This window comes from Rhinopithecus bieti, unplaced genomic scaffold (genome assembly GCF_001698545.2).
Source record: "Rhinopithecus bieti isolate Rb0 unplaced genomic scaffold, ASM169854v2 scaffold_23816, whole genome shotgun sequence".
In the NCBI taxonomy this organism is placed as follows: Eukaryota; Metazoa; Chordata; class Mammalia; order Primates; family Cercopithecidae; genus Rhinopithecus; species Rhinopithecus bieti.
The window spans coordinates 948239-970127 of NW_016811019.1; the positions used below are offsets into that span (position 1 = coordinate 948239).

The window sequence follows — 21889 nt, forward strand, 5'->3', positions numbered from 1 at the left end:
AAAAAGTTTTAAAAGTCCCAATTACCCTTCAAACAAATATTACCTCCTCCAAAAAATATTTTTCTAGATTCCTGAATGTCTTTTTAGGTGGAGGAGGAACTCAAAGTAGAATTCATTTACATATTCATTCATTCATTCCACAGCACTAATCACTCCATGCGGTAACTCTGTGTCCCCATCTCTCTCAGATTTAGTACCTGGAAGACAGCCATCCTGTCTTAATTCAATTGGTATCCCCAGGGCGCATTTCTTTGCCTTGAAAATTGAGTACCCAATAAATGTGCGTCGAGCAAAACTACATGAGATGGCGAACAGGGGTTTAAGGGTATAGGGGAGAGTCAGCAATGACTGGTGTCCTCCCTCCCTCCCCGAGCTCTGCTCCTACAGATCCAGGACGCCTAGCGAGGGTAGGAACCTCTTCGGTGCTTCCGCAACGCTCGGAACAGCACGGCACTGAGCGCATCTAATTAAAGTGATGGTTTCATTACATAGCAACACAGCGAGACCCTGTTTCTACAAAAAATAAAAAATTAGCTGGGCGTGGTTGCTCGAGCCTCTAGTCCCAGCTACTTGGGAGGCTGAGGCAGAAGGATCGCTTGAGCCTAAGAGTTCGAGGTTGCTGTGAGCTATGATCGCGCCACTGGGCTCCAGCCTGGGCGACAGAGCAAGATCCTCTCTCTCTAAAAAAAAAAAATAATAAAAAAATAAAATAATGGTTTAATTGCCGGCCTTTGCCCCCGGCCCCCCACCCCCCACAAGTCTGTAGGACCGGGCTGACTTCCCAGAGCTTAGTACAGATTAGATGCTAAATAAATGTGTGTTGGACGGATGGGCGAATGAATGGATGGATGGATGGAGGATGTGGTTGTGCTTACCATGCTCCCCGGTCAGTGGGTTAATGTCGTCAGGCGGGGCTAGGCTCGCTAACAGCCAGGCGGGGTCCCTTCCCCCGGGCCCCGCCCCGGCCGACCCCACCTTTCCGCGCGGCTCCGCCCCGCCGCCCCCTTGCCAGTGGCCCCTCCCCGCGCAGGTCCCGACTCCAACCGCACCTCCTCTGGCTCTGCAGTGGCGGCGGGGAGGCGAGCCCGAGCGACTGCGGGGCCGGGACCGGAGCAGAGCCGGGGTCGGGCAGCAGCAGGGACCCCCCGGAGGCGGGGCCTGTGGGACCGCTATGGGCGTGGAGATCGAGACCATCTCCCCAGGAGACGGTACCGGGCTCCCTCCGGAGCCGGGGGAGGGGAGGGTCCCCGGGCGGAGCCCGGAGGGCGGGGGTCTGATTCGGAGGTGGCGCGGAGGGTGCTGAAGGGTCGGGGGGCTGGATGGGGAGGGCAGGCGGAGACCCCGGACGGGATTCTTGGGGGTCTAGGAGACCATCCTCCACCATCCTCTTCCGCGACTCACCTAGGGGAATGTAGGTGGCAGCCTGGAGGCGGGGGTCTGCGGCCCGGAGCCGGGGGTCTGCGGCCCACCACCCCGGGCTGCTCCTGTCGCGGCTGCTACCGCTCGGTTATCCGCTGCTGCTGATACCCCAGGCTGGGTTTCGGCTTAGCTTTCCCTGCCCTGCTCGGCGAGCTCTGGAAAGCAGGACCTGCTCTCGGGTCTCCGCTGCTCCGGGACCTCCTCCTAGCGCGTCGCCCGCCGGGCCCCCCGTCGGTCGCTTCCCTGTGGGCCGGGCTGTGAGCGGCTGTGGGGACAGACCCAGGCTGGGAAAGGGGGAAGAGCTCCCTTGCCGGCTTCCGGATCTCGCTTTATCCTCCCGCCGCGTTCAGACTCCCTGGCCACCCTGTCCACTCCCATGGCCTCCACATTGAAGCTTCTAAGCCCGGCCCTGCGACCTGCGGCCAGACCTCTCCCTGGAGGTCCCAAGGTGCTCCCTAGTCAGCAAGTCCAAAACAGAACTCGCGCTTCCCACCTTCTCCCCTAAGTGATCGTCCTTATCCCCCTTCCTTGTCTCACTTTCCCAAGCCCTTGTATTACTGGGTCTGGGTGTGCAAGGAATAGCCATTTCTTTATTTCTTGAAATTTAATTCATACCAAAGCTCCCATTGTCTGCAGGGTTTGCTGGGCAAACTTCATATCAGATATTATTAATATGAACAGCTCCCCTCCCCTGGAAATTGGAGAACTTCTTGGCTCCAGGCCATATTCCTTGTCCAATCCCAACCACTACTTCGGATATCCCCTGGGGTACAGAATTCTTTGCCCACGCAGGAAACCTTGATGCTGGGTCCCAGAAAGCATCTCCCTGAGGCCTTTTCATCCCCCAGCAGCCCCTGAGTTAATCTCCCCATCTTCAGCCTCTCCTCCCTGCCTTCAATCTCATCCCCAATCTCATATTCACTCCCTTTCTACATCATAGCCTGAGGATTCTTCTTAAAATGCGGTGGCTCATGCCTATAATCCCAGCACTTTGGGAGGCCGAGGCGGGCGGATCACGAGGTCAGGAGTTCAAGACCAGCCTGACCAACATGGTGAAACCCGTCTCTACTAAAAATACAAAAATTAGCTAGGCTTGGTGGTGCATGTCTGTAATCCCAGCTACTGGGGAGGCTGAGGCAGGAGAATGGCTTGAACCCAGGAGGCAGAGGTTGCAGTGAGCCAATTGTGCCACTGCACTCCAGCCTGGGTGACAGAGCGAGACTCGTCTCAAAAAAAAAAAAAGGAAGGAAAAGAAAAGAAAAGAAAACAAATGCATATTTGACCATGCCCCTCCCTCAGGTAGAAGATGTTTTAATGATTCTTCCCTCTCCCCCAGGCAGAGGGGCCTTTGGTGCTGTGGTCTATTCTCATCTTCCACACTAGAGCTTCATCTCTCACCACCTGTCCTGAGCCCACCACCAACTTTTTCTCCAGCTTTCCCAAGCTGCCTGCAAGTTGTCGAACACACCACTTGTTTAGCAAATATTTATTGAACGTGTGTGCTAGGCCCTAAGGTGACAGCGTTGAAACAGACAGGGTTCCCGCTATTGCTGGACTGAAGGCCTTTGAACATGTTACATGTCGTTCCCTCTTCCCAGATGGTGTTTTTTTACTTCCTCTGGCAAATTCTTACTTGTCTTTCAAGACCGGGCTTCGCCATTCTCTCCTCTATGATATTTTCCTTGACTTCTGCAGTCAGTTAGCTGCTCCCTCCTCCAGGCTCCCATAGAGTCCTCTAAATGTTGGCTCTGTGGTTAGCCTTCCCTAGGCTTTGTTATCCAGCCCCATAGCTTTAAATTCCAGCCAAATTTATACCTCCAGTGCAGACTCTTCATCTGCCTACTTGCAATATAAACTCAGATGTCTAATAGGCATCTCAAGATTGCCACCCGCACAAATCTGTTCCTCCCGTCTTCCCTATCTCAGGAAATAGTTCCACTATTCATCCATTTGCCCAAACAGAAAACCCAAGCATCGTTCTTGTTGTCTCCTTTGTCCTCATCCTGGACCCCATTTCCAATTTGATTGCATGCCCTGTCAGCTCTGCTTCCAAAATATGTCTCCAGTCTATTTCACTCTCTTCTCTGCTGCCACCACCTTAAATCAAGCTATCATTGATTTCTTGTCTGGATTATTGCAACAGACGCCTAACTGTCCATCCTACACATAGCAGTCAGAGTGATGTTATAAAATCTTAATTCGGATTATGTCATTCTCTGGCTTAAAACTCTCCAGTGGTTTCCTATTGTACTTAGTATGAAATCCGGCTCTGCAAGCCCTGTATGATCCATCTCCTTCCCTCCTCTCTCCTCCCTCCCTTCTTTCCACCTAGCCTCCTCGCTCGCTGCAAATGTATTGATTCTGTGCACTTGTTACTCCTTCCCCAAGTGCTAATTCCCAGTATTTTGCTCATCCTTCAAGTCCTAGCTCCAGGGGCACCTTCTTCAAGAGGCCATCCTGGACCACTCTGTCTGAAATGGTCTGTCCCACTGCATCTCCCTTTAATACATCATTGTGTGTGTTTTCTTTAGAGTATTCCTCATAATCCATAATTGTTTTGCATATTTAAGTATTGTCTCTGTCCATTAGAATATAAAGTCCATGGCAGGTGTGGTGGCTCATACCTATAATCTCAGCACTTTGGGAGGTTGAGATGGGAGGAGCTCTTGAGCCCAGGAGTTCAAGGCCAGCCTGGACAACATGTCAAGACCCAAGTCTCTACAAATTTTTTTTTTTTTAATTAGCTGGGCATGGCAGCATGCACTTGCAGTCCCAGCTACTCAGAAAGCAGAGGCAGAAAGATTGCTTGAGCCCATGAGGTCAAGGCTGCACTGAGCCAAGATCATGCTATTGTACTCCAGCCTGGATGACACAATGAGACCCCTACTTTAAAAAAAAAAAAAAAAAAGTAAACTCTAAAAGAACAGGAATAGAGATCTTGTTTGTAGTGTTCACTGCTGTATCCCTGTGATCAGGCACAGGCGTGGCACCCCATAGGTACTCAGTAAATATTTGTAGTTTTGTTTTGTTTTGTTTGTTTTTTTGTTGAGATAGGCTCTTACTCTGTCACCCAGGCTAGAGTGCAGTAGCATGAACACAGCTCACTGCAGCCTTGACCTCCTGGGGTCAAACAATCCTTCCACTTCAGCCTCTTGAGTAGCTGGGGCTATAGGTGTGCAGCATCACACCTGGCTAATTGAAAAGATTTTTTTTTTTTTTTTTTTTTTTTTTAGAGATGGGGTCTCCCTATGTTACCCAGGGTGATCCAGAACGCCTGGGCTCAAGTGATCCTCACGACTCAGCCTCCCAGAGTTCTGGGATTACAGACGTGAGCCACCATGCCTGGCCTCTCAGCAAATATTTGTAAATGATTCTGTTTATTCATCCTTGATGGATGGATTATAATCTGCATTGTTATCTGGTATTTGTGTATCTGTTTCCCTACCTTCCTCATGAGTTTATACATTGTTCTGCATGTCTGAAGTCTGGTCCAGGCCTGGCACATAGGAGGCCAGCTGTAAATATCTGTGGAGTGGATGATGTGAAGTAAAAGGGGCAATCAAAGAAAATGGAGGTGGGTGGTGGGAAAGCCCAGGGGAAAGCAGAGTTGAGAAAACTCAGGGGGTAAAGTAAATCCAGGCCAGAGAGGTGATGTGATTCATTCTGGCTCGTACAGGGCCGGGAGCCAGAACTAGTGCCACAGGCATCTGCATGGCGTGGAGGGGAATGCAGGCTGGAGCTCTTGGTCAGGATCATACTTAATGTCACAGGTGTTTTTCTAATACCTTACTCCTTCATCTGCCCTCATGTCTCCCTGCAGGAAGGACATTCCCCAAGAAGGGCCAGACGTGTGTGGTGCACTACACAGGTAAGTCTCACCCCCTTAGCCCCCACCCCAGTCCTGCCCCTCCCAAGGCAGGGCTGTCCTCTGAGCTTCTCTCCAGAGGTGCCTGCCTCTGAATCAGACCTAAAGCCCAAGGGAGCAGGGTCTCCCTGTGACCAGCCATCCCCTACTCCTCCCAGCCAGTCTAGTGGGATTGATAAAGGAGGCTTGGAAGGCCAACTCTTTCCCTCTTCTACCAGCAAGGGCCATCCATGGTGCCAGCTTCTAGGTGAGTCAAACACCTTCAGTCCCCTTCCTTCTGTTGCAGGCATGGTGGAGCCCCTGTCCCTGCTGGGTCTGTCTGATATTTAGAAATCCCTCCTAGAGCTCCCAGCAGACTCTCTCTCTATCCTGCAGTATCATTAGAGAAGAAGAGGAGGGAAGAGGACAGGCAAGTCACCCAGAGGCTCTGATGCCATTTGAGGTGTCGGGTGATGGCAGTGCTTGTCTCTGGGTGCTGGGGGAGTCCAGAGCGGGACTGATCCCTGTTGGATGCTCTTTATCTGCAGCTGAGGTAGAGCGAGTTCCTCAGGACTGCTGGCAGGAAGATCATGAGCAGGTGTTTGTTCCAAGGGGGGTGAGCACCCTGCCTTGTGACCTGCTTCCTAAAGTGGCAAACTCGATGACAGCCACTTAGCAGACAGCAAGGCCAGGTTAATTCCTAGGACATATTCAGATGGGGCCATTTTTAGCAGTTCTGTGAGCCAGTGTGAAGCACAAGGTTAATTCTACGCAGACAGTGTGGATGTTTTCAGCAGTTGTGTTGCTGGTCACTGATGTCAGTGGGCTGGACCATGTTTTATCTCCTGGTGATGTGGCCTAATTACCGTGGGTCCTCTGGGGCCTCTGACCTGTGTAATTGATTTAACAATTTTACATGTTGTAGACAGACCAGTATTTATCAAGTTACTGAAACCACAACATCCTTTTGCAAAGTCCTTTCACAATACATACATAGGGCAGCAGCTCTGGTCTTGGGAAAGACTGTCTTATCAAACACAGCAGGAGACTGTGGGACTTTTGGGAAACTTTTAACTTAAATATAAATATAGTAGAGAACATAATGTTAGATGTCCAGGTCAATGAATTTTTTCAAAGTGATCACACTTAGGTAACTACCACTCAGAGAAGCATAGAACATTACCAGCATCCCCAAAAGTCCCCCTGATGCCTTCTTCCGGTCATTTCACTTCCCTAAAGGTAGCTATCATTGTTTTTCTGGTTTGTTGTGGTTGTTGTTGTTGTTTTGAGACAGGGTCTCACTCTGTGACTGAGTGCAGTGGTGATCACAGCTCACTGCAGCCTCGACCTCTCGGGCTCAAGTGATCCTCCTGCTTCAGTCTCCTGACTAGCTGGGACCACAGACACGAGCCACCATGCCTGGCTAATTTTTAATTTCTTATAGAGATGAGGGTCTCACCATGTTGTCCAGGCTGGTCTTGAACTCCTGTATGCAAGTGATCCTTCCACCATGGCCTCCTAGTGCTGGGATTGCAGGTGTGAGCCACTGTGCCTGGCTGGCAACTATTACTCTGACTTTTGTCTCCATGGATTGGTTTTGCCTATTTTTGAACTTCATCTTAATGGAACCATAGCATATGTACTCTTTTGTGTTTGGCTTATTTCACTCAATATTATGTCTGCGAGATATATCCAGAGTGGTTTATTCCTCTACAGTATTTTAATGTATGAGTATGTTGCAATTTATGTATCCTCTCTACCCCTGATGAACATTTTGGTTGTTCATAGTTTTTATTTATTACAGTGTCACTTTGATCAGTCTTGCAGGCATCTCTTAGTGTACACGTGTACAAACATATGTGCATGTTGCTGTTGGGTATATACCTGGAAGTGGGGTACCTAGACTCAGCATTAGCAGTATTGTCTGACAGCTTTTCAAAGTCATTGTGCCAATTTCCACTCTAGGCAGCTGTGTAGGAGACTGCCAGTTACCCTGTGTCCTCCCCAGCACTTGGTATTGTCAGGTTTTGCTTTGTTTATTTATTTTTTCTTTTTTTGAGACAGAGTCTGTGTTGCCCAGGCTGGAGAGAAATGGCACAATCTTGGCTCACTGCAACCTCTGCCTCCTGGGTTCAAGTGATTCTCCTGCCTCAGCCTCCCGAGTAGCTGGGATTACAGGCACCCGCCACCATACCCGGCTAATTTTTGTATTTCTAGTAGGGACGGGGTTTCACCATATTGGCCAGGCTGGTCTCAAACCCTTGACCTCAGGTGATCTGCCTGCCTCAGCCTCCCTAAGTGCTGGGATTACAGGAATGAGCCACCACGCCAGGCTTTGTTTTGGTTTTGGCCTGCTTTGGTGAGTATTCAGTACCATTTCATTGTGGTTTTTTTTTAGACAAGGTCTTGCTCTTTCACCAAGGCTGGAGTGCAGTGGTAAGATCTCGGCTCACTGCAACCCTGCCTCCCGGGTTCAAGCGATTCTTGTGCTTCAGCCTCCCAAGTAGCTGGGATTACAGATGCACACCACCACACCCAGCTAATTTTTGTATTTTTTGTAGAGACGGGGTTTTGCCATGTTGGCCAGGCTGGTCATTGTGGTTTTGATTTGTGTTTCCCTGATGATGAATGACATTGAGCACTTTTTCATGTGCCTACTGGCCATTTGGATATCCTCTTTAGACTGCTCTAATTTTGCCCATTAAAAAAAATTAGGTTGTCTTTTTATTTTTATTTTTTTGAAACGGAGTTTCACTCTTGTTTCTCAGGCTGGAGTGCAATGGTGCGATCTTCACTCGCTGCAACCTACACCTCCCAGGTTCAAGTGATTCTCCTGCCTCAGCCTCCTGAGTAGCTGGGATTACAGGCACGAGCCACCATGCCCAGCTAATTTTTGGGTTTTTGGTAGAGACAGGGTTTCGCCATGTTGGCCAGGCTGGTCTCAAACTCCTGACCTCAGGTGGTCCACCTGCTTCGGCCTCCCAGAATGCTGGGATTATAGGTGTAAGTCACGGTGCCTGGCCAGTTGTCTTTTTCTTGTTGTTTTATAGGAGTTTTGTATATGTTTTGGATATGAGTCTTTTGTTGGTTATATCTATCCCAAACATCTTCTCCCACACTGTGGCTTGCCTTTTTACTCTCTTAATAGTAGCTTTTGAATAGAAGTCCTTTTTTTATTGTTTATTTTTTCTTATTTTCTTTCTTTTTAAAATTTTTTTTCTTTCTTTTTTGTTTTTGAGATAGGATCTCACTCCCAAGGTGTTGGGATTACAGGTGTGAGCCACGGGGCCCGGCCATCTGGCTAATTTTTAATTTTTCTGTAGAGAGGGCGGTCTCCCTATGTTGCCCAGGATGGTCTGGAACTCCTGGGCTCAAGTGATCCTCCTACCTTGGCCTCCCAAAGTGCTAGTATTACAGGTGTGAGCCACTGCACCTGGCCTGAACAGAAATTCCTAATTTTGATGAAGTCTGGCTTATCAATCTTTTCCTTTATGGTTAGTGCTTTCTGTGTTCAGTTTAAGAAATCTTTGTCAGGCCAGGTGCGGTGGCTCATGCCTGTAATCCCAGCACTTTGGGAAGCCAAGGTGGGTGGATCACCTGAGGTCAGGAGTTTGAGACCAGCCTGGCCAACATGGTGAAACCCTGTCTCTACTAAAAATACAAAAATTAGCCAAGCATGGTGGTGCATGCCTGTAATTCCAGCTACTTGGGAGGTTGAGACAGGAGAATCTCTTGAACAACCCGGGAGGTGGAGGTTGCAGTGAGCTGAGATCGAGCCGCTGCACTCTAGCCTGGGTGACAGAGATGAGACTCCGTCTCAGAAAAAAAAAAAAAAAGAAATCGTTGTCTCTGGGCCATGAAGATATCCTTCTTTGTCTTGTCTTGTAGAAGCTTTATTACTCTATCTTTCATGTTTAGGTTTATGATTCATCTGGAATTGACTTTTTTGTGTGTGGATTTGGTAGGGGTTAAGGTTCATTTTTTTTCCCATATGAATATACTGTTGACTCAACAACTTTAATGCAAAAAAAAAAAAAAATCCTTTATTTGCTGCATTGCAGTGGCATCTTTATCCAATCAAATCACCGTGTAAGTGGGTCTGTTTCTAGACTGTATGGTTTTGGCTGAACTTGTAGCAATAGATAACTGAAGTTATTTATCCAAAGTAGATTAAGTCACATAAAACCTGAAGAAACTAAGGAATGAGAAAGGAAAGTCGGTGTATAAATAGTATGTGAATGTGTGCGTGTGTGTGCATATCCGTGTGCATATTTGTACAGGTATGTATCTGTGTGAATGTATGTAGATCTGTGTATCTAAATATTTTCTTAGCATCTGTTTGGCCACCAGGGCTTTTCTCCTGAGTGTGAGTGCATAAGTGCATGTGAGCATGCACAAGTATCTTTGTGTATTTGAATATCTTAGCAACCTTAGCAAATGCACAAGATTGTATTTGATCTTGTTAGCATCCACCTGCATGTACCTCTGTGTAGCCAGAAGGGTTTTCTCCTTTGCCTCATTTAGTACCCAGGGCAAAAGCCTAATGTATTCTACTGAGACAGTAGTTAAATAAGTCTGTTTCTCTAATATACATTTTAGTTGAAGGAATTAGGAAGTGGCAACATAGAGGCTCCAACACTAAGCTGGCCGCGCTTCCTATGTTAAACATGACACATCTGAGGCCCTGGAAGAGGAGGTGATTTGCCCAATGTCACACAATGAGTTAGTGCCAGAGTAAAGTCAAAACCCAGTCTCTGGACGTAAAAGCAAGGTCTTTTTCTAGTCCCAAACGGCCTTTTGTGGTGGTCCAGGGACTGCCGGGAGCAGTCATGGAACCGCATCATTTACGGAAGGTCTGATCTTTGAGTCAGAGTCACAGAAGAACTGAAAATAGCTGTTGGGCCTTGGGTTGCTGAACTGAGATGACATGTGGACATGGGGATGACAAGGCTTCTGAAGCAGAAGCTGGGGGACCCGGAACTGCTGGACCAGCACCTGGGGGGGGGGTTCTGGTTTAAAACAGCCCTATTAGTACAGAGTCTGGAGGCCACCTCTGACCAGCTAGGTCACCTTACACTGTTTCCTGCAGTAGGGGATGATGCAATCTTTGGGTTTTGCCTTTTGGAGAAAACTTTTAGGAACCTTATGTGAGGACTCATCCTGAAGCTGGAATAGCTGGGAAAACAGACCTTTAGGCAGAGGAAGTGAAATAAAAAAGTTGAAAAGTCTGGCTGGGCATAGCTCACATCTGTAATCCCAGCACTTTGGGAGGCCAAGGTGGGCAGATTACCTGAGGTCAGGAGTTTGAGACCAGCCTGGACAACATGGCAAAACCCCATCTCTACTAAAAATATGAAAAAAATTAGCGGGCGTGGTGGCAGGTACCTGTAGTCCCAACTACTCAGGAAGCTGAGGCAGGAAAATCCCTTGAACCTGGTAGGCGGAGGTTGCAATGAACCGAGATCATACCACTGCACTCCAGCCTGGGCAACAGAGGGAGACTCCGAGTCAAAAAAAAAAAAAGTTGAAAAATGAAGAGGAATTTGAGAAAGGCATGACCTGAATAGGACACAGAGGGAAGGGAAGGAAGGGGAGAACAGAGAGGGTTATAAGCAGGCAAGAGCTGGATCGTGAAGTGCCTGTATGCAAGGTAGGCATTTGAATTCTGCCCTGGGGAGCTATTGAAGTATTTTAAGCAGGAGTAATAGAATCAGATTTGTGTTTAAAGAAAAAAAAATCAGTCTGGATGCCAAGTGAACAATGAAATGGAGGCGGGTAAAAGAGGATCAAAAAGACCAGTTAGGAGATTCTTCCTGTGTACAGGTGAAATAAGCTGGTTACTTAGTGGTGGTAACAGAAGCAAAGAAAAGGCCAGGAGCAGTGGCTCAGGCCTGTAATCCCAACACTTTGGGAGGCTGATGCAGGTGCTGTGGTCAGGAGTTCAAGACCAGCCTGGCCAACATGGCGAAATCCCATTTCTACTACAAATACAAAAATCAGCCGGGTGTGGTGGCGGGTGCCTGTAATCCCAGCAATGTGGGAGGCTGAAGCAGGAGAATCGCTTGAACCCGGGAAGCGGAGGTTGCAGTGAGCTGAGATCATGCCACTGCACTCCAGCCTGGGTGACATAGCAAGATTCCGTCTCAAATAAATAAATAAATAAATAAATAAATAAATAAATAGAAATGAAGAAAATAAGTGGATTACAAAGATATGGAGGACTTAGTGATAGGTAGTATGTGGGGGTGAGGCAGAGGGAAGTGTCCAGATTTCCTGCCTGGGCAACAGGATGAATGGGGAGGATTGGAAGAGGAACAGGTGTGTGCAGAAAAGGCATTCCATTTTAGACATGTGGAATGTGAATTGGGAGTTAACTCATGACCACAGCTCTGTTGCACCCAATTCTTGCTTTGACAGGAATGCTCCAAAATGGGAAGAAATTTGATTCATCCAGAGACAGAAACAAACCTTTCAAGTTCAGAATTGGCAAACAGGAAGTCATCAAAGGTTTTGAAGAGGGCGCAGCCCAGGTAGGTGAGAATTCACATTAAAGGAGATCTGGGGACTCGGGGATCTGGGCTCAGCACTCTGCCGTCCACCTCCACCTTCACCCACTCACAGACCACTACTGCTTTGACTCTACCGCCAGGGCATGGCAACGCCATCTGGTGTCCCCTGCTGGCTTTGTGTCCCCACCTGGCTTTGTGTCCCCACCCCTCTCCTTGCCAGCATGACTCTTTTGTGTCCCTGGGAGCTCTCATCCCAAGCACATCCCCTAGGCTTGCTTAGAACTAGCTGAGAGGGCCCCTTACTCATGCCTGTAATCCCAGCACTTTGGGAGGCCAAGTGTGGCAGATCACTTGAGGCCAGGAGTTCAAGACCAGACTCACCAACATGGTATAACCCCATCCCTGCTGAAAATACAGGCGTGGTGGTGCATGCCTGTAATCGCAGCTACTTGGGAGGCTGCGACAGGAGAATCACTTGAACCCAGGAGGTGAAGGTTGCAGTGAGCAGAGATTGTGCCACTGTACTCCAGCCCAGGCGATGGAGTGAGATGCTGTCTCAAAAAACAAAACAAACAAACAAACAAAAAAACTAGCTGAGGTCTACCAGTTGTCTGGGACTGAGGTGGCGGAAGAGTTGGGGTGGAGTAGGCCAAAAATATTTTTTGCTTTTTTGCTTTTTTGGAAAGAATTTCAGACTTACAAAAATATTACAGAAATAGTACAGAGTTCTTCTATACTCTATTCAGCTTCCCCTTCTTGTATAACCATAGTACAATTATCAAAACCAGGACATTCACAATGATACAATATTACTTACTTCTTCAAATTTTTTATTATTCAAAATTCAAAAATAGATTTAAATTTCACCAATTGTCCTACTAATGCTGAGCGGGTTCTCAACAACTGCTGTGATGAGCCCTGGTTCAAGCTCTTCTTCCTTGGTCTGTCTGTGAAGTCCTTATAATGCTCCCTTACAATAGGTCTTGTTTTTGGTGTTTTTTTTTAGACAGAGTCTCACTCTGTCACCAAGGCTGGAGTGCAGTGGCGCAATCTCAGCTCACTGCAACCTCCACCTCCTGGATTCAAGCGATTCTCCTGCCTCAGCCACCCAAGTAATTGGGATTACAGTGGGATTACAGGCACCTGCCACCATGCCCAGCTACTTTTTTTTTTTTTTTTTTTTTGAGACGTAGTCTCACTCTGTAGCCTAGGCTGGAGTGCAGTGGCACAATCTCGGTTCACTGCAACCTCCGCCTCCCAGGTTCAAGCAATTCTCCTGCCCCAGCCTCCCAAGTAGCTGGGATTACAGGTGTGCACCGTCACCATCTGCCCGGCTAATTTTTGTATTTTTAGTACAGATGGGATTTCACCATGTTTGCCAGGCTTATCTCCAGCTCCTTGACCTCAGGTGATCCACCTGCCTCGGCCTCCCAAAGTGCTGGGATTACAGGCATGAGCCACCACACCGGCCTTTTTGTATTTTTTAGTAGAGACAGGGTTTTGCCGTATTAGCCAGGCTGGTCTTGAACTTCTAGACTCAAGTGATCCGCCCACCTTGGCCTCCCAAAGTGCTGGGATTACAGGTGTGAACCACCATGGTTGGCCACAGTAGGTCCCCCTTGCCACCTTGCTGGTGACTCTAGTCTCTAAACCACTTTAATGAACTGCTCCTATCACCTACTTGAGTATTTACATGTGCTATTCATACACCCTCTTTCCTAAAGAGGCCTATTCTTTGAAAGAGGGTGAACTATGAACAAATGAAAGTGTTTCAGTCATATACAAATTGAATAACCAGTAATGTTTGTCAGATGCATGAATGAGAACACTCTGTGAGGGTACTGCCCCACAGTCACATTTCTGCTGAAGCAGAATCTGCATTTGTTACAGCTCTTATCAAAATTTCAATGTATCCCATCTAAAATTCATCTGAGATCTTCAGAGTTAACATTGAGGATGGTTTGGGAAAATGCCATAGCCATCTAACTTTTTTCTTTTAAATCAAGCTGCGTCCTCTTTCTCCTCTCCCCATCTGCCCCCATCCCTGCTAGATGAGCTTGGGGCAGAGGGCGAAGCTGACCTGCACCCCTGATGTGGCATATGGAGCCACGGGCCACCCCGGTGTCATCCCTCCCAATGCCACCCTCATCTTTGACGTGGAGCTGCTCAACTTAGAGTGAAGGCAGGAAGGAACTCAAGGTGGCTGGAGATGGCTGCTGCTCACCCTCCTAGCCTGCTCTGCCACTGGGACGGCTCCTCCCATTTGGGGCTCTTGATCAGTGTGCTAAACTCACTGCCCCACGGCATCATCCATTCTCTCTGCCCAAGTTGCTCTGTATGTGTTCGTCAGTGTTCACGCGAATCCTTGCTTGAGGAAACTTCGGTTGCAGATTGAAGCATTTCAGGTTGTGCATTTTGTGTGATGCATGTAGTAGCCTTTCCTGATGACAGAACACAGATCTCTTGTTCGCACAATCTACACTGCCTTACCTTCACTTAAGCCACATACACAAGGTGCTCAGACATGAAATGTACATGGCGTACACAGAGGGACTTGAGCCAGTTACCTTTGCTGTCACTTTCTCTCTTATAAATTCTGTTGGCTGCTCACTTAAACAATGTCCTTTTTGGAAATATGTAAAATAAAGGCTCTGTGCTTGACAAACTCCTGTCCATCCTTATTTTAGGTAGGAAGTGCTCTGTGGACCACACAAGCCAGTTGCCCCTGGGAAAGAGTGGAAAGGAGGCCGGGTTCCAAGTGGCTAGGCGAGTGATAAATATAATAGCTACAATGTGAACATTTTACATGCTGGGCCTTGTTCTACATACTTTTTTATTTTTTTATTTATTTGAGATGGAGTCTCGCTCTGTCACTCAGGTTGGAATGCAGTGGCACAATCTTGGCTCACTGCAACCTCCGCCTCCTGGGTTCAAATGATTCTCATGCTCACCACAACGCCTGGCTAAATTTTGTATTTTTAGTAGAGACAGGGTTTTGTCATACTGACCAGGCTGGTCTTGAACTCCTGACCTCAAGTGATCTACCTGCCTTGGCCTCTCAAACTGATGGGATTACAGGTGTGAGCCACTGTGCCTGGCTGTATATACTTTTAAATTATTACCATCGATCCTCTAAGCAACCCAGAATCCTCCTCTGCATAACTAAAGAAATATAGGCTCCAAATCTTGTAGCTTAGCAATCAGATGTGGGATCTGAGCACCTTATGTGCTCTTGCAATCTTTGTTTAGACTACAGCCAGAGGGATGAGCTCCACTCACCCAGATGGAAACAGAACACTTTGTGCATCCAAACAAATAAAGGTGTATTAAGGGCTTGAAGTCATATGCTAACTCACACTGGGAAGTTCCTTGTGAAAACAATGTGTGATTCTGAGCTTGTTTTCACATACACTGCTGAGTTTCACCTAGATTTGTTCTGACTTACATTGAGGAATTACTTTTGGGAAGAATGTATGATTCTGAACTTCTTTCCACATATAGTGCTTATTTCATCAACATTTATTGTAACTGACCAGAAACACCAGTTAGCTTTACAGTCAACCCACTTATTGGTATAGGTTATGTATAGGTCAGAGGAGCCTGGGGCAATGTGCTCAAACATTTTTTTTTTTTTTTTTTTGAGACACAGTCTCACTCTATTGCCCAGGCTGGAGTGCAGTGGGTGATCTCGGCTCACTGCAAGCTCTGCTTCCCGGGTTCACGCCATTCTCCTGCCTCAGCCTCCTGAGTAGCTGGGACTACAGGCGCCCGCCACCACACCTGGCTAATTTTTTGTGTTTTTTAGTAGAGACGGGGTTTCACCATGTTAGCCAGGATGGTCTCAACCTTCTGACTTTGTGATCCTCCTGCCTCAGCCTCCCAAAGTGCTGGAACTACAGGCGTGAGCCATTGTGTCCAGCCTCAAACATTTTCCTTTCAGTTGGTATAGGGTGAGAAAAACTCCGGGCCATAGTTGGGGTTATTCTTTTTTTTTTTTTTTTTTAAGCATTTATTTTTTTTTTTTTAAAAAATAGAGATAGGGGAATCTCACTATGTTGCCCAGGCTGGTCTCGAACTCCTGGCCTCGAGCTATCTTCTCTCCTCAGCCTCCCAAAGTGTTGGGATTACGGGTTTAAATCACTGCACTCAGCCAATAGGGTTTTCTATCAGCGACGACTTGCAAATGTTTCAAGATTGAGGAGGGAGGGGCTGGTAACAGGTACTGCTAGTGTTCCTCATAGACCCACTGATACATGTCACATGGTGTCATATATATGCTATGAGGCCATGTCATCTTGGCTACATGATCTACCTTTTTTGTCTCCAAGAAATCCTGGCTGTATTCCTTTGCTGAGGGTGGAGGAGTTAATGAAGAAGCAGAGGTTTAGGATGCAGAAAATAAGAGAAAGGAACTGCCTTGCATTTTAGTCACCCAAAGTCCCTGTGCTCACCTCTACTGTGGGACTAGACCAGCCAGAAGGTATTTCCTTCAGAATGTCTTGGTTCCTGGCTTTCTTTGATGACACAGATGCCTATAATAATTTCTTAGAAGTCAGCCTGCATAAAAGACATATGCATATTTTCTCCTGTGACACCAATAAGATAACTAAATATGGCATCAAGGACTATTTCAGGTGCCCACTACGGGGCATATAAAAGATCTTGGTCTAGAGTATTTATAGCTGAGGTGGGTCAAAGAAGACACCCACTAAGAGAACTCCCCCAAAAGTGCAAACACATACTGGCTAGCACCTGGAGAGGACAGGCTAGGCTCTGCAGGTAAACTGGGAAATGAACCATTTTACTGGAGCTTTAAAAGATGCAGAAAATTATGATGCAGTATACTAATGAGTTTGGACACTGGCCTGTGAAAGCCACTAAAGTTGTTAAACAGAAGAGCAATAATAAGATCAAGGTCACATCAGTTGTTTTCAAACTTTCAGTCAATGAATTCTCTATTCATACAAATTTTTTCTTAGAAATTCAAAAATTTAACCTAGATGAAAGTCAAGCAGCTCTGGCACACATGTGTGCACATATAAACACAGTCATCTGTTGTACTCTTAAAAGCATTTGAAAAACTGAGCTTTGGATGCCTTGTGCAAAGGACTGATCGTAATTATATCCTCAGCATCTTGGTGCAGTACTGTGTACAGAGTGGGGGGGTCAGTGTTTGTCCACTGAGTGCAAGTTCTTGTAACTTAATTGGGACAAGATATGGAATTTCCAAATTAGAGGGAAGTTTTAAAAGTCTTAACTTGGGGGGGCCGGGCGCGGTGGCTCAAGCCTGTAATCCCAGCACTTTGGGAGGCTGAGACGGGCGGATCACGAGGTCAGGAGATCGAGACCATCCTGGCTAATACGGTGAAACCCTGTCTCTACTTAAAATACAAAAAACTAGCCGGGCGACGAGGCAGGCGCCTGTAGTCCCAGCTATTCGGGAGGCTGAGGCAGGAGAATGGCATAAACCCGGGAGGCGGAGCTTGCAGTGAGCTGAGATCTGGCCACTGCACTCCAGCCTGGGTGGCAGAGCAAGACTCCGTCTCAAAAAAAAAAAAAAAAAAAAAAAAAAGTCTTAACTTTAGGTCACGAAATTCAGCTAACATATATCAATCCAAATGATGGACTGGTCATGATTGCTAATAGAAGGAATTTTTCCTTGTTATTAAAACAGCTACACCAGAGGCAAGCTAGCCTGCCACTTAGACAAATCACACTCTAAGTTTTAAAGTCCAATTTCAGTTTTCCCTTACAAGAAAGTCTTTTAAAATTTCTTTTTACATTATCTAAAGGCATACCATGCATTACAAAAACCAATAATGCACTCATAAAAGCATTCAAAAGAAAATTACAGCTGTGGCTCCTTTCTTACCTGCCCACCCCTAGAAATGACTCTACTCTCTTACACTGCTTTCAAAAAACATTCAGATACAATTAAAAGCAGAATTGATGCTCTTTGTCCATTGAAATGATTTAGTGTATGTACCCTTCAAATTGATTTTAGGTTCCAATTACACACAAAACAATCAGTCCATGTTTTTCCATTTGGTCCATGCCTAAGCAATAAAAAGCAAATCACGGCTATATTCTCCCAAGCTACCATGATGATGAATGGGGTAATAACCATACTATTTCCATGTCATGGGAACTTATGATAGTAAGAATGAGCATTAAGTATTTTATTTATGGTAAAGATATATTATGAACTAAGATCCAAAATATATACAGATGCTTAATAACTAAAGGAAAAGGCTACATAAATACAATCTTAGACATATAACAACCAACACCACTACCCAAGCAGCTTGCTCTCAAATTTCTACCAATGTGACAACCATTATGTACCCATAATAATTTTTTAAAAAATTTAAAGAGGCAAATCTAAGTTTCTAACAATGTACTATCATCTAAATGACCATTTCTATAATAGACCTCTGTTCTAAAGGCAAGGGTACCCATATTGACAAAGGTGTTTTGTTAACTATAAAGCAAGCATTATTCACATGTAAAGGCTTGGTTAATAACTGGTTGTTATCACACCAGCTTTGTATGTTAGCATTTTATTCATTCAACCAACATCATGAGCTTTTGTTTCCTCACCTGCAAAATGCAAATACCTATCTTCACTGAGTTGTTATGAAGGTTTAATTATTAATAGACATTCAATAAACAGCAAGTTCCTTTGACGGCTAAGCACTGCACCAGGCCCTGGAGGCATTAAGAATTTACATTAAGAGGTCCTCTTTTCAAGAAGCACGGAATCCCTAGGAGCACCTACAATTCTTGATAAGCTTCCACTGTTTTTTCCTGGTATCAAAGAGGAAGGGAAAGTTCAAGAGAAAAGATTGAGGTGTTTCACAAAAAGCTGTAAGTTTATTAACACAATGTATTCTAATATGTATCAAAGTTTCAAGTAGCTCATGTTGAACCTCAAATTAGAAATCACAATATTTAGTATTAATTAAAAAGGAAAAAAAAAGTGGAAAATTGTCATTCATGGGATTTAGTCCAAAATGAAAATGTAGAAAACATTTATTTTGGTGGATCTGTGTTGATGCCGTATTTCTCCTTGAGAAGCTTCAACTGTTCCTCCTTTTTCTTTGTGTCCATCTTCTGAAATGCCTGGAAATGTGGTAAGCACCAAAATTAAATTACCAATCTACAGCCAAATGAATTTCATCAATAGCATTAGCCAAAAAACAAAGTCACAGTAGACATATATCATCACAGTACAGTTCTACACTAATTCTCAAATGAGATCACTACACAATGAGAACTTTGCTATACTTACTCTGTTGGCATTATAGTACAAAACCACAAGGTATCTGTTACAAACATTGAATCCCGATAGGTGATCACATGCATTCTTGGCATCAAAGATGTCCTCATAGACCACATAAGCTGTTCCTCTAGTTTCAGGTGTGTTCCCCCTGGAGAGTTAAATCAAATTTAATTAAGATATACATTTACCGAGCATTGACAGTTGACTTACAGAACTGTCTTTTAAACTGGCAACTGTCTTTTAAAAACAGTAAATTAAAATATGTTTTTAGTTAAGTATTTTGAAATCAACCTGAAACAATTAGAGGAAATAAACACGGATAGAGACAATGGATAAACCTGTAATTTCTTGAATTAGGTAATTTTGCTTTTCGCTTTTATCTTAAGTAAAATATCTACAGGTCAAGCTGACTGTCACATCAGGAATACTAAGAACACAGCTACTACACAGAACAGCCTTGTGAGTTGTGGGGACTACAGGTGCTCTTGCCACCCTGACTGGCTCTACGATGTCTTTGTTTTGTTTTGTTTTTGTTTTTTTTGAGATAGAATCTCATTCTGTTGCCTAGGCTGAAGTGTAAGTGGCACGATCTCAGCTCATTGCAACCTCTGCCTTTCAAGTTCAAGTGATTCTTGTGCCTCAGCCTCCCAAGTAGCTGGGACTGCAGGCATGTGCCATCAAGCCCAGTTAATTTTTGTATTTTTAGTAGAGACAGGGTTTCATCATGTTCCCCAGGCTGGTCTCAAACTCCTGATCTCAAGTGATCCGCCTGCCTCAGCCTCCCAAGGTGTTGGAATTACAGGCATGGGCCAACACAAACAGTCTACATTCATTTTTAATACAACTCAAATGCTAATGCATGATACAGCTGTGTGGCTAGGGAGAAGGGCTAGGCTTCTGCAAAGATGGGAGTGGAAGTGTGCTTGTGGATAAGGTTATCTGTGAGCCAGGGTAGAAAGCTGGAAGGTGGCTGGAAGTGGAAGCTGACCTTACTCATGGATACGGGGTTGCTGTTAGTGTAGGTATTCGTGGCCACTTCCTTCCTTCACCTCACCAACTTCCTCTGGGAGAGGTAGAGAGGTTTGAGGCGCAATGGAACACTAAACTGCAGGCAGCAGATGGCCATGTGACTGTTAGTGGAGACAATGGATAGAGGTCTCACTCAGTTCAGGCTCTGGGTGACAAGATGGCCCCCTTGCCTCCATCTGTGTTCCAACTACCCAGTGCAACTGTGGAATGAGGTTTAAGACTGTGGGCTGACTCTCCATCTGCCACAGTCCCTACATACGGTTGAGTAAAAGCAGTGGAGCCATGGGAAGAGGAGGTAGCTGCCTAGACTTGATCTAGGACAGGACTATAGTCCGGGCCCTGCTCAAGCTTGTGCTTCCTGTAAAATTGAAAAGGTATAGGGTACTGCAGGTGATTGGAGGGTGCCACTGTCAATGAATGCGCTCACTTTGTCAGGTTGTGTAGGCCTGACGAGGGGTTTTAGAATGTTCTTTAGGCTCTGGGAAGTCTTAACAACTTTCAGACTTTTGACTTTTAAAAACTTAATAAGATTTTCAGTTCCTTAAGAGCAAAGGTGATCTTATGCGTACTTCATTTACTCCTTTAGTGCCATGCATAAGGCAGATGCTAATATGCCTTTGAAAAGTCGAGATCTACTTTCTCCTATCAATTCTCTCACACACACTTTGTCCAGGAAGCTCAAAACAAAACAAAGCAACTCTCTTTCTTCCTCTTGTATCTTCTTAGGAACTAGAATAGGGATAGACACTAACCCCACTTTAAAGACTCTCCATCTTAAGTGTCCCAGCCCTACTATACTATAATTTGAACTTTTAAAAGCATGTCTTTGTACCTACCACGTATTGGACACTGAGCTAACATTATTTTCTTATTTTTTTGAGACAGAGTCAAGCAATTCTCGTGCAGGTGTGCGCTACCATGCCCGACTAATTTTTGTATTTTTAGTAGAGTTGGGGCTTTGCCATGTTGGCCAGGCAGGTCTCGAACTCCTGGCCTCAAGTGATCCACCCACCTCAGCCTCCCAAAGTGCTGCAATTTTCTTGACTGGCATTAAAATCTTACAGTAGGAATAAGAACACCTAAGCATGTAACTTAGCCTCTCTGAGCTTCGGCTGCTTCACCTGTCCAGTGCCATCAGGCTCTATCACGTGCCCTACCTTCCATGTGGGTTTAATAATCAAAAGAGGTAACAAGTATAAAAGAGTTTTAAAAAATACAAAGTACCAAGTGTCTGCTACATGCCAGGTAGGGTCAAACCAAATCATCCTGATTTGATTGGGACTGTCCAGGTTTTAGCACTGAAAAGTCCAGTGTCCCAGAAAATCTCTCAGTACTGGGAAAACTGGGAAGGTTGGTCACCCTAGTGCCAGGTGCCAGGTATACAATAAAGCATGATCATAGTAATGGAACAGAAAAACAGCTGTTTCTCAATCTATAATTTAGACCTAAGCTCCTGTACCCTAAACTTCTACTAACCTATTCAACACATATAGACTATGTTCTTTCTGTGACAGGCACTAGAAATACAATAGTGAAAAAGACAAGCATCATCCCTTCCTTCCTTCAAGTTTATATTCAGGCAGTAGAAAGACATTACATAAATATTAAATCATCATAAATCTTTTTTGTTTGTTTGTTTTTGAGACGGAGTCTCACTCTGTCACCCAGGCTGGAGTGCAGTGGCGCAATCTTGGCTCACTGCAACCTCCACCTCCTGGGTTCAAGCGATTCTTCCTGCCTCAGCCTCCTGAGTAGCTGGGATTACAGATGCGCGCCACCATACCCAGCTAATTTTTTTTTTTTTTT

The 21889-nt window shown here is 45.7% G+C and overlaps 2 protein-coding genes across 3 annotated transcripts in view; one reads left to right on the forward strand and one right to left on the reverse strand.

Moving 5' to 3' along the window:
• Nucleotides 1-1009: 1009 nt before the first annotated feature.
• FKBP1B (FKBP prolyl isomerase 1B) lies at nucleotides 1010-14437 on the forward strand. 2 transcript variants are annotated; one of them, XM_017893353.1, is made up of 4 exons: nucleotides 1010-1208; nucleotides 5240-5287; nucleotides 11681-11793; nucleotides 13779-14437. In XM_017893353.1, the coding sequence occupies exons 1-4, from the start codon at nucleotides 1172-1174 to the stop codon at nucleotides 13821-13823; spliced, it is 243 nt and encodes an 80-aa protein (XP_017748842.1). In that variant the 5' UTR covers nucleotides 1010-1171; the 3' UTR covers nucleotides 13824-14437. The 2 variants fall into 2 exon arrangements, with proteins under 2 accessions (XP_017748842.1, XP_017748841.1); XM_017893352.1 differs by having other exon boundaries at nucleotides 13824-14437.
• A 4186-nt stretch (nucleotides 14438-18623) lies between these two features.
• The window catches only part of SF3B6 (splicing factor 3b subunit 6), a 13305-nt gene continuing 10039 nt past the window's right edge, over nucleotides 18624-21889 (reverse strand). The window contains exons 3-4 of the mRNA XM_017893356.1: nucleotides 19064-19202; nucleotides 18624-18894 (exon numbers count right to left, since the gene is read on the reverse strand). Of these exons, the coding sequence (XP_017748845.1) occupies nucleotides 18805-18894; nucleotides 19064-19202 (229 nt within the window). The 3' untranslated portion in view covers nucleotides 18624-18804. The remainder of the gene's footprint in view (nucleotides 18895-19063; nucleotides 19203-21889) is intronic.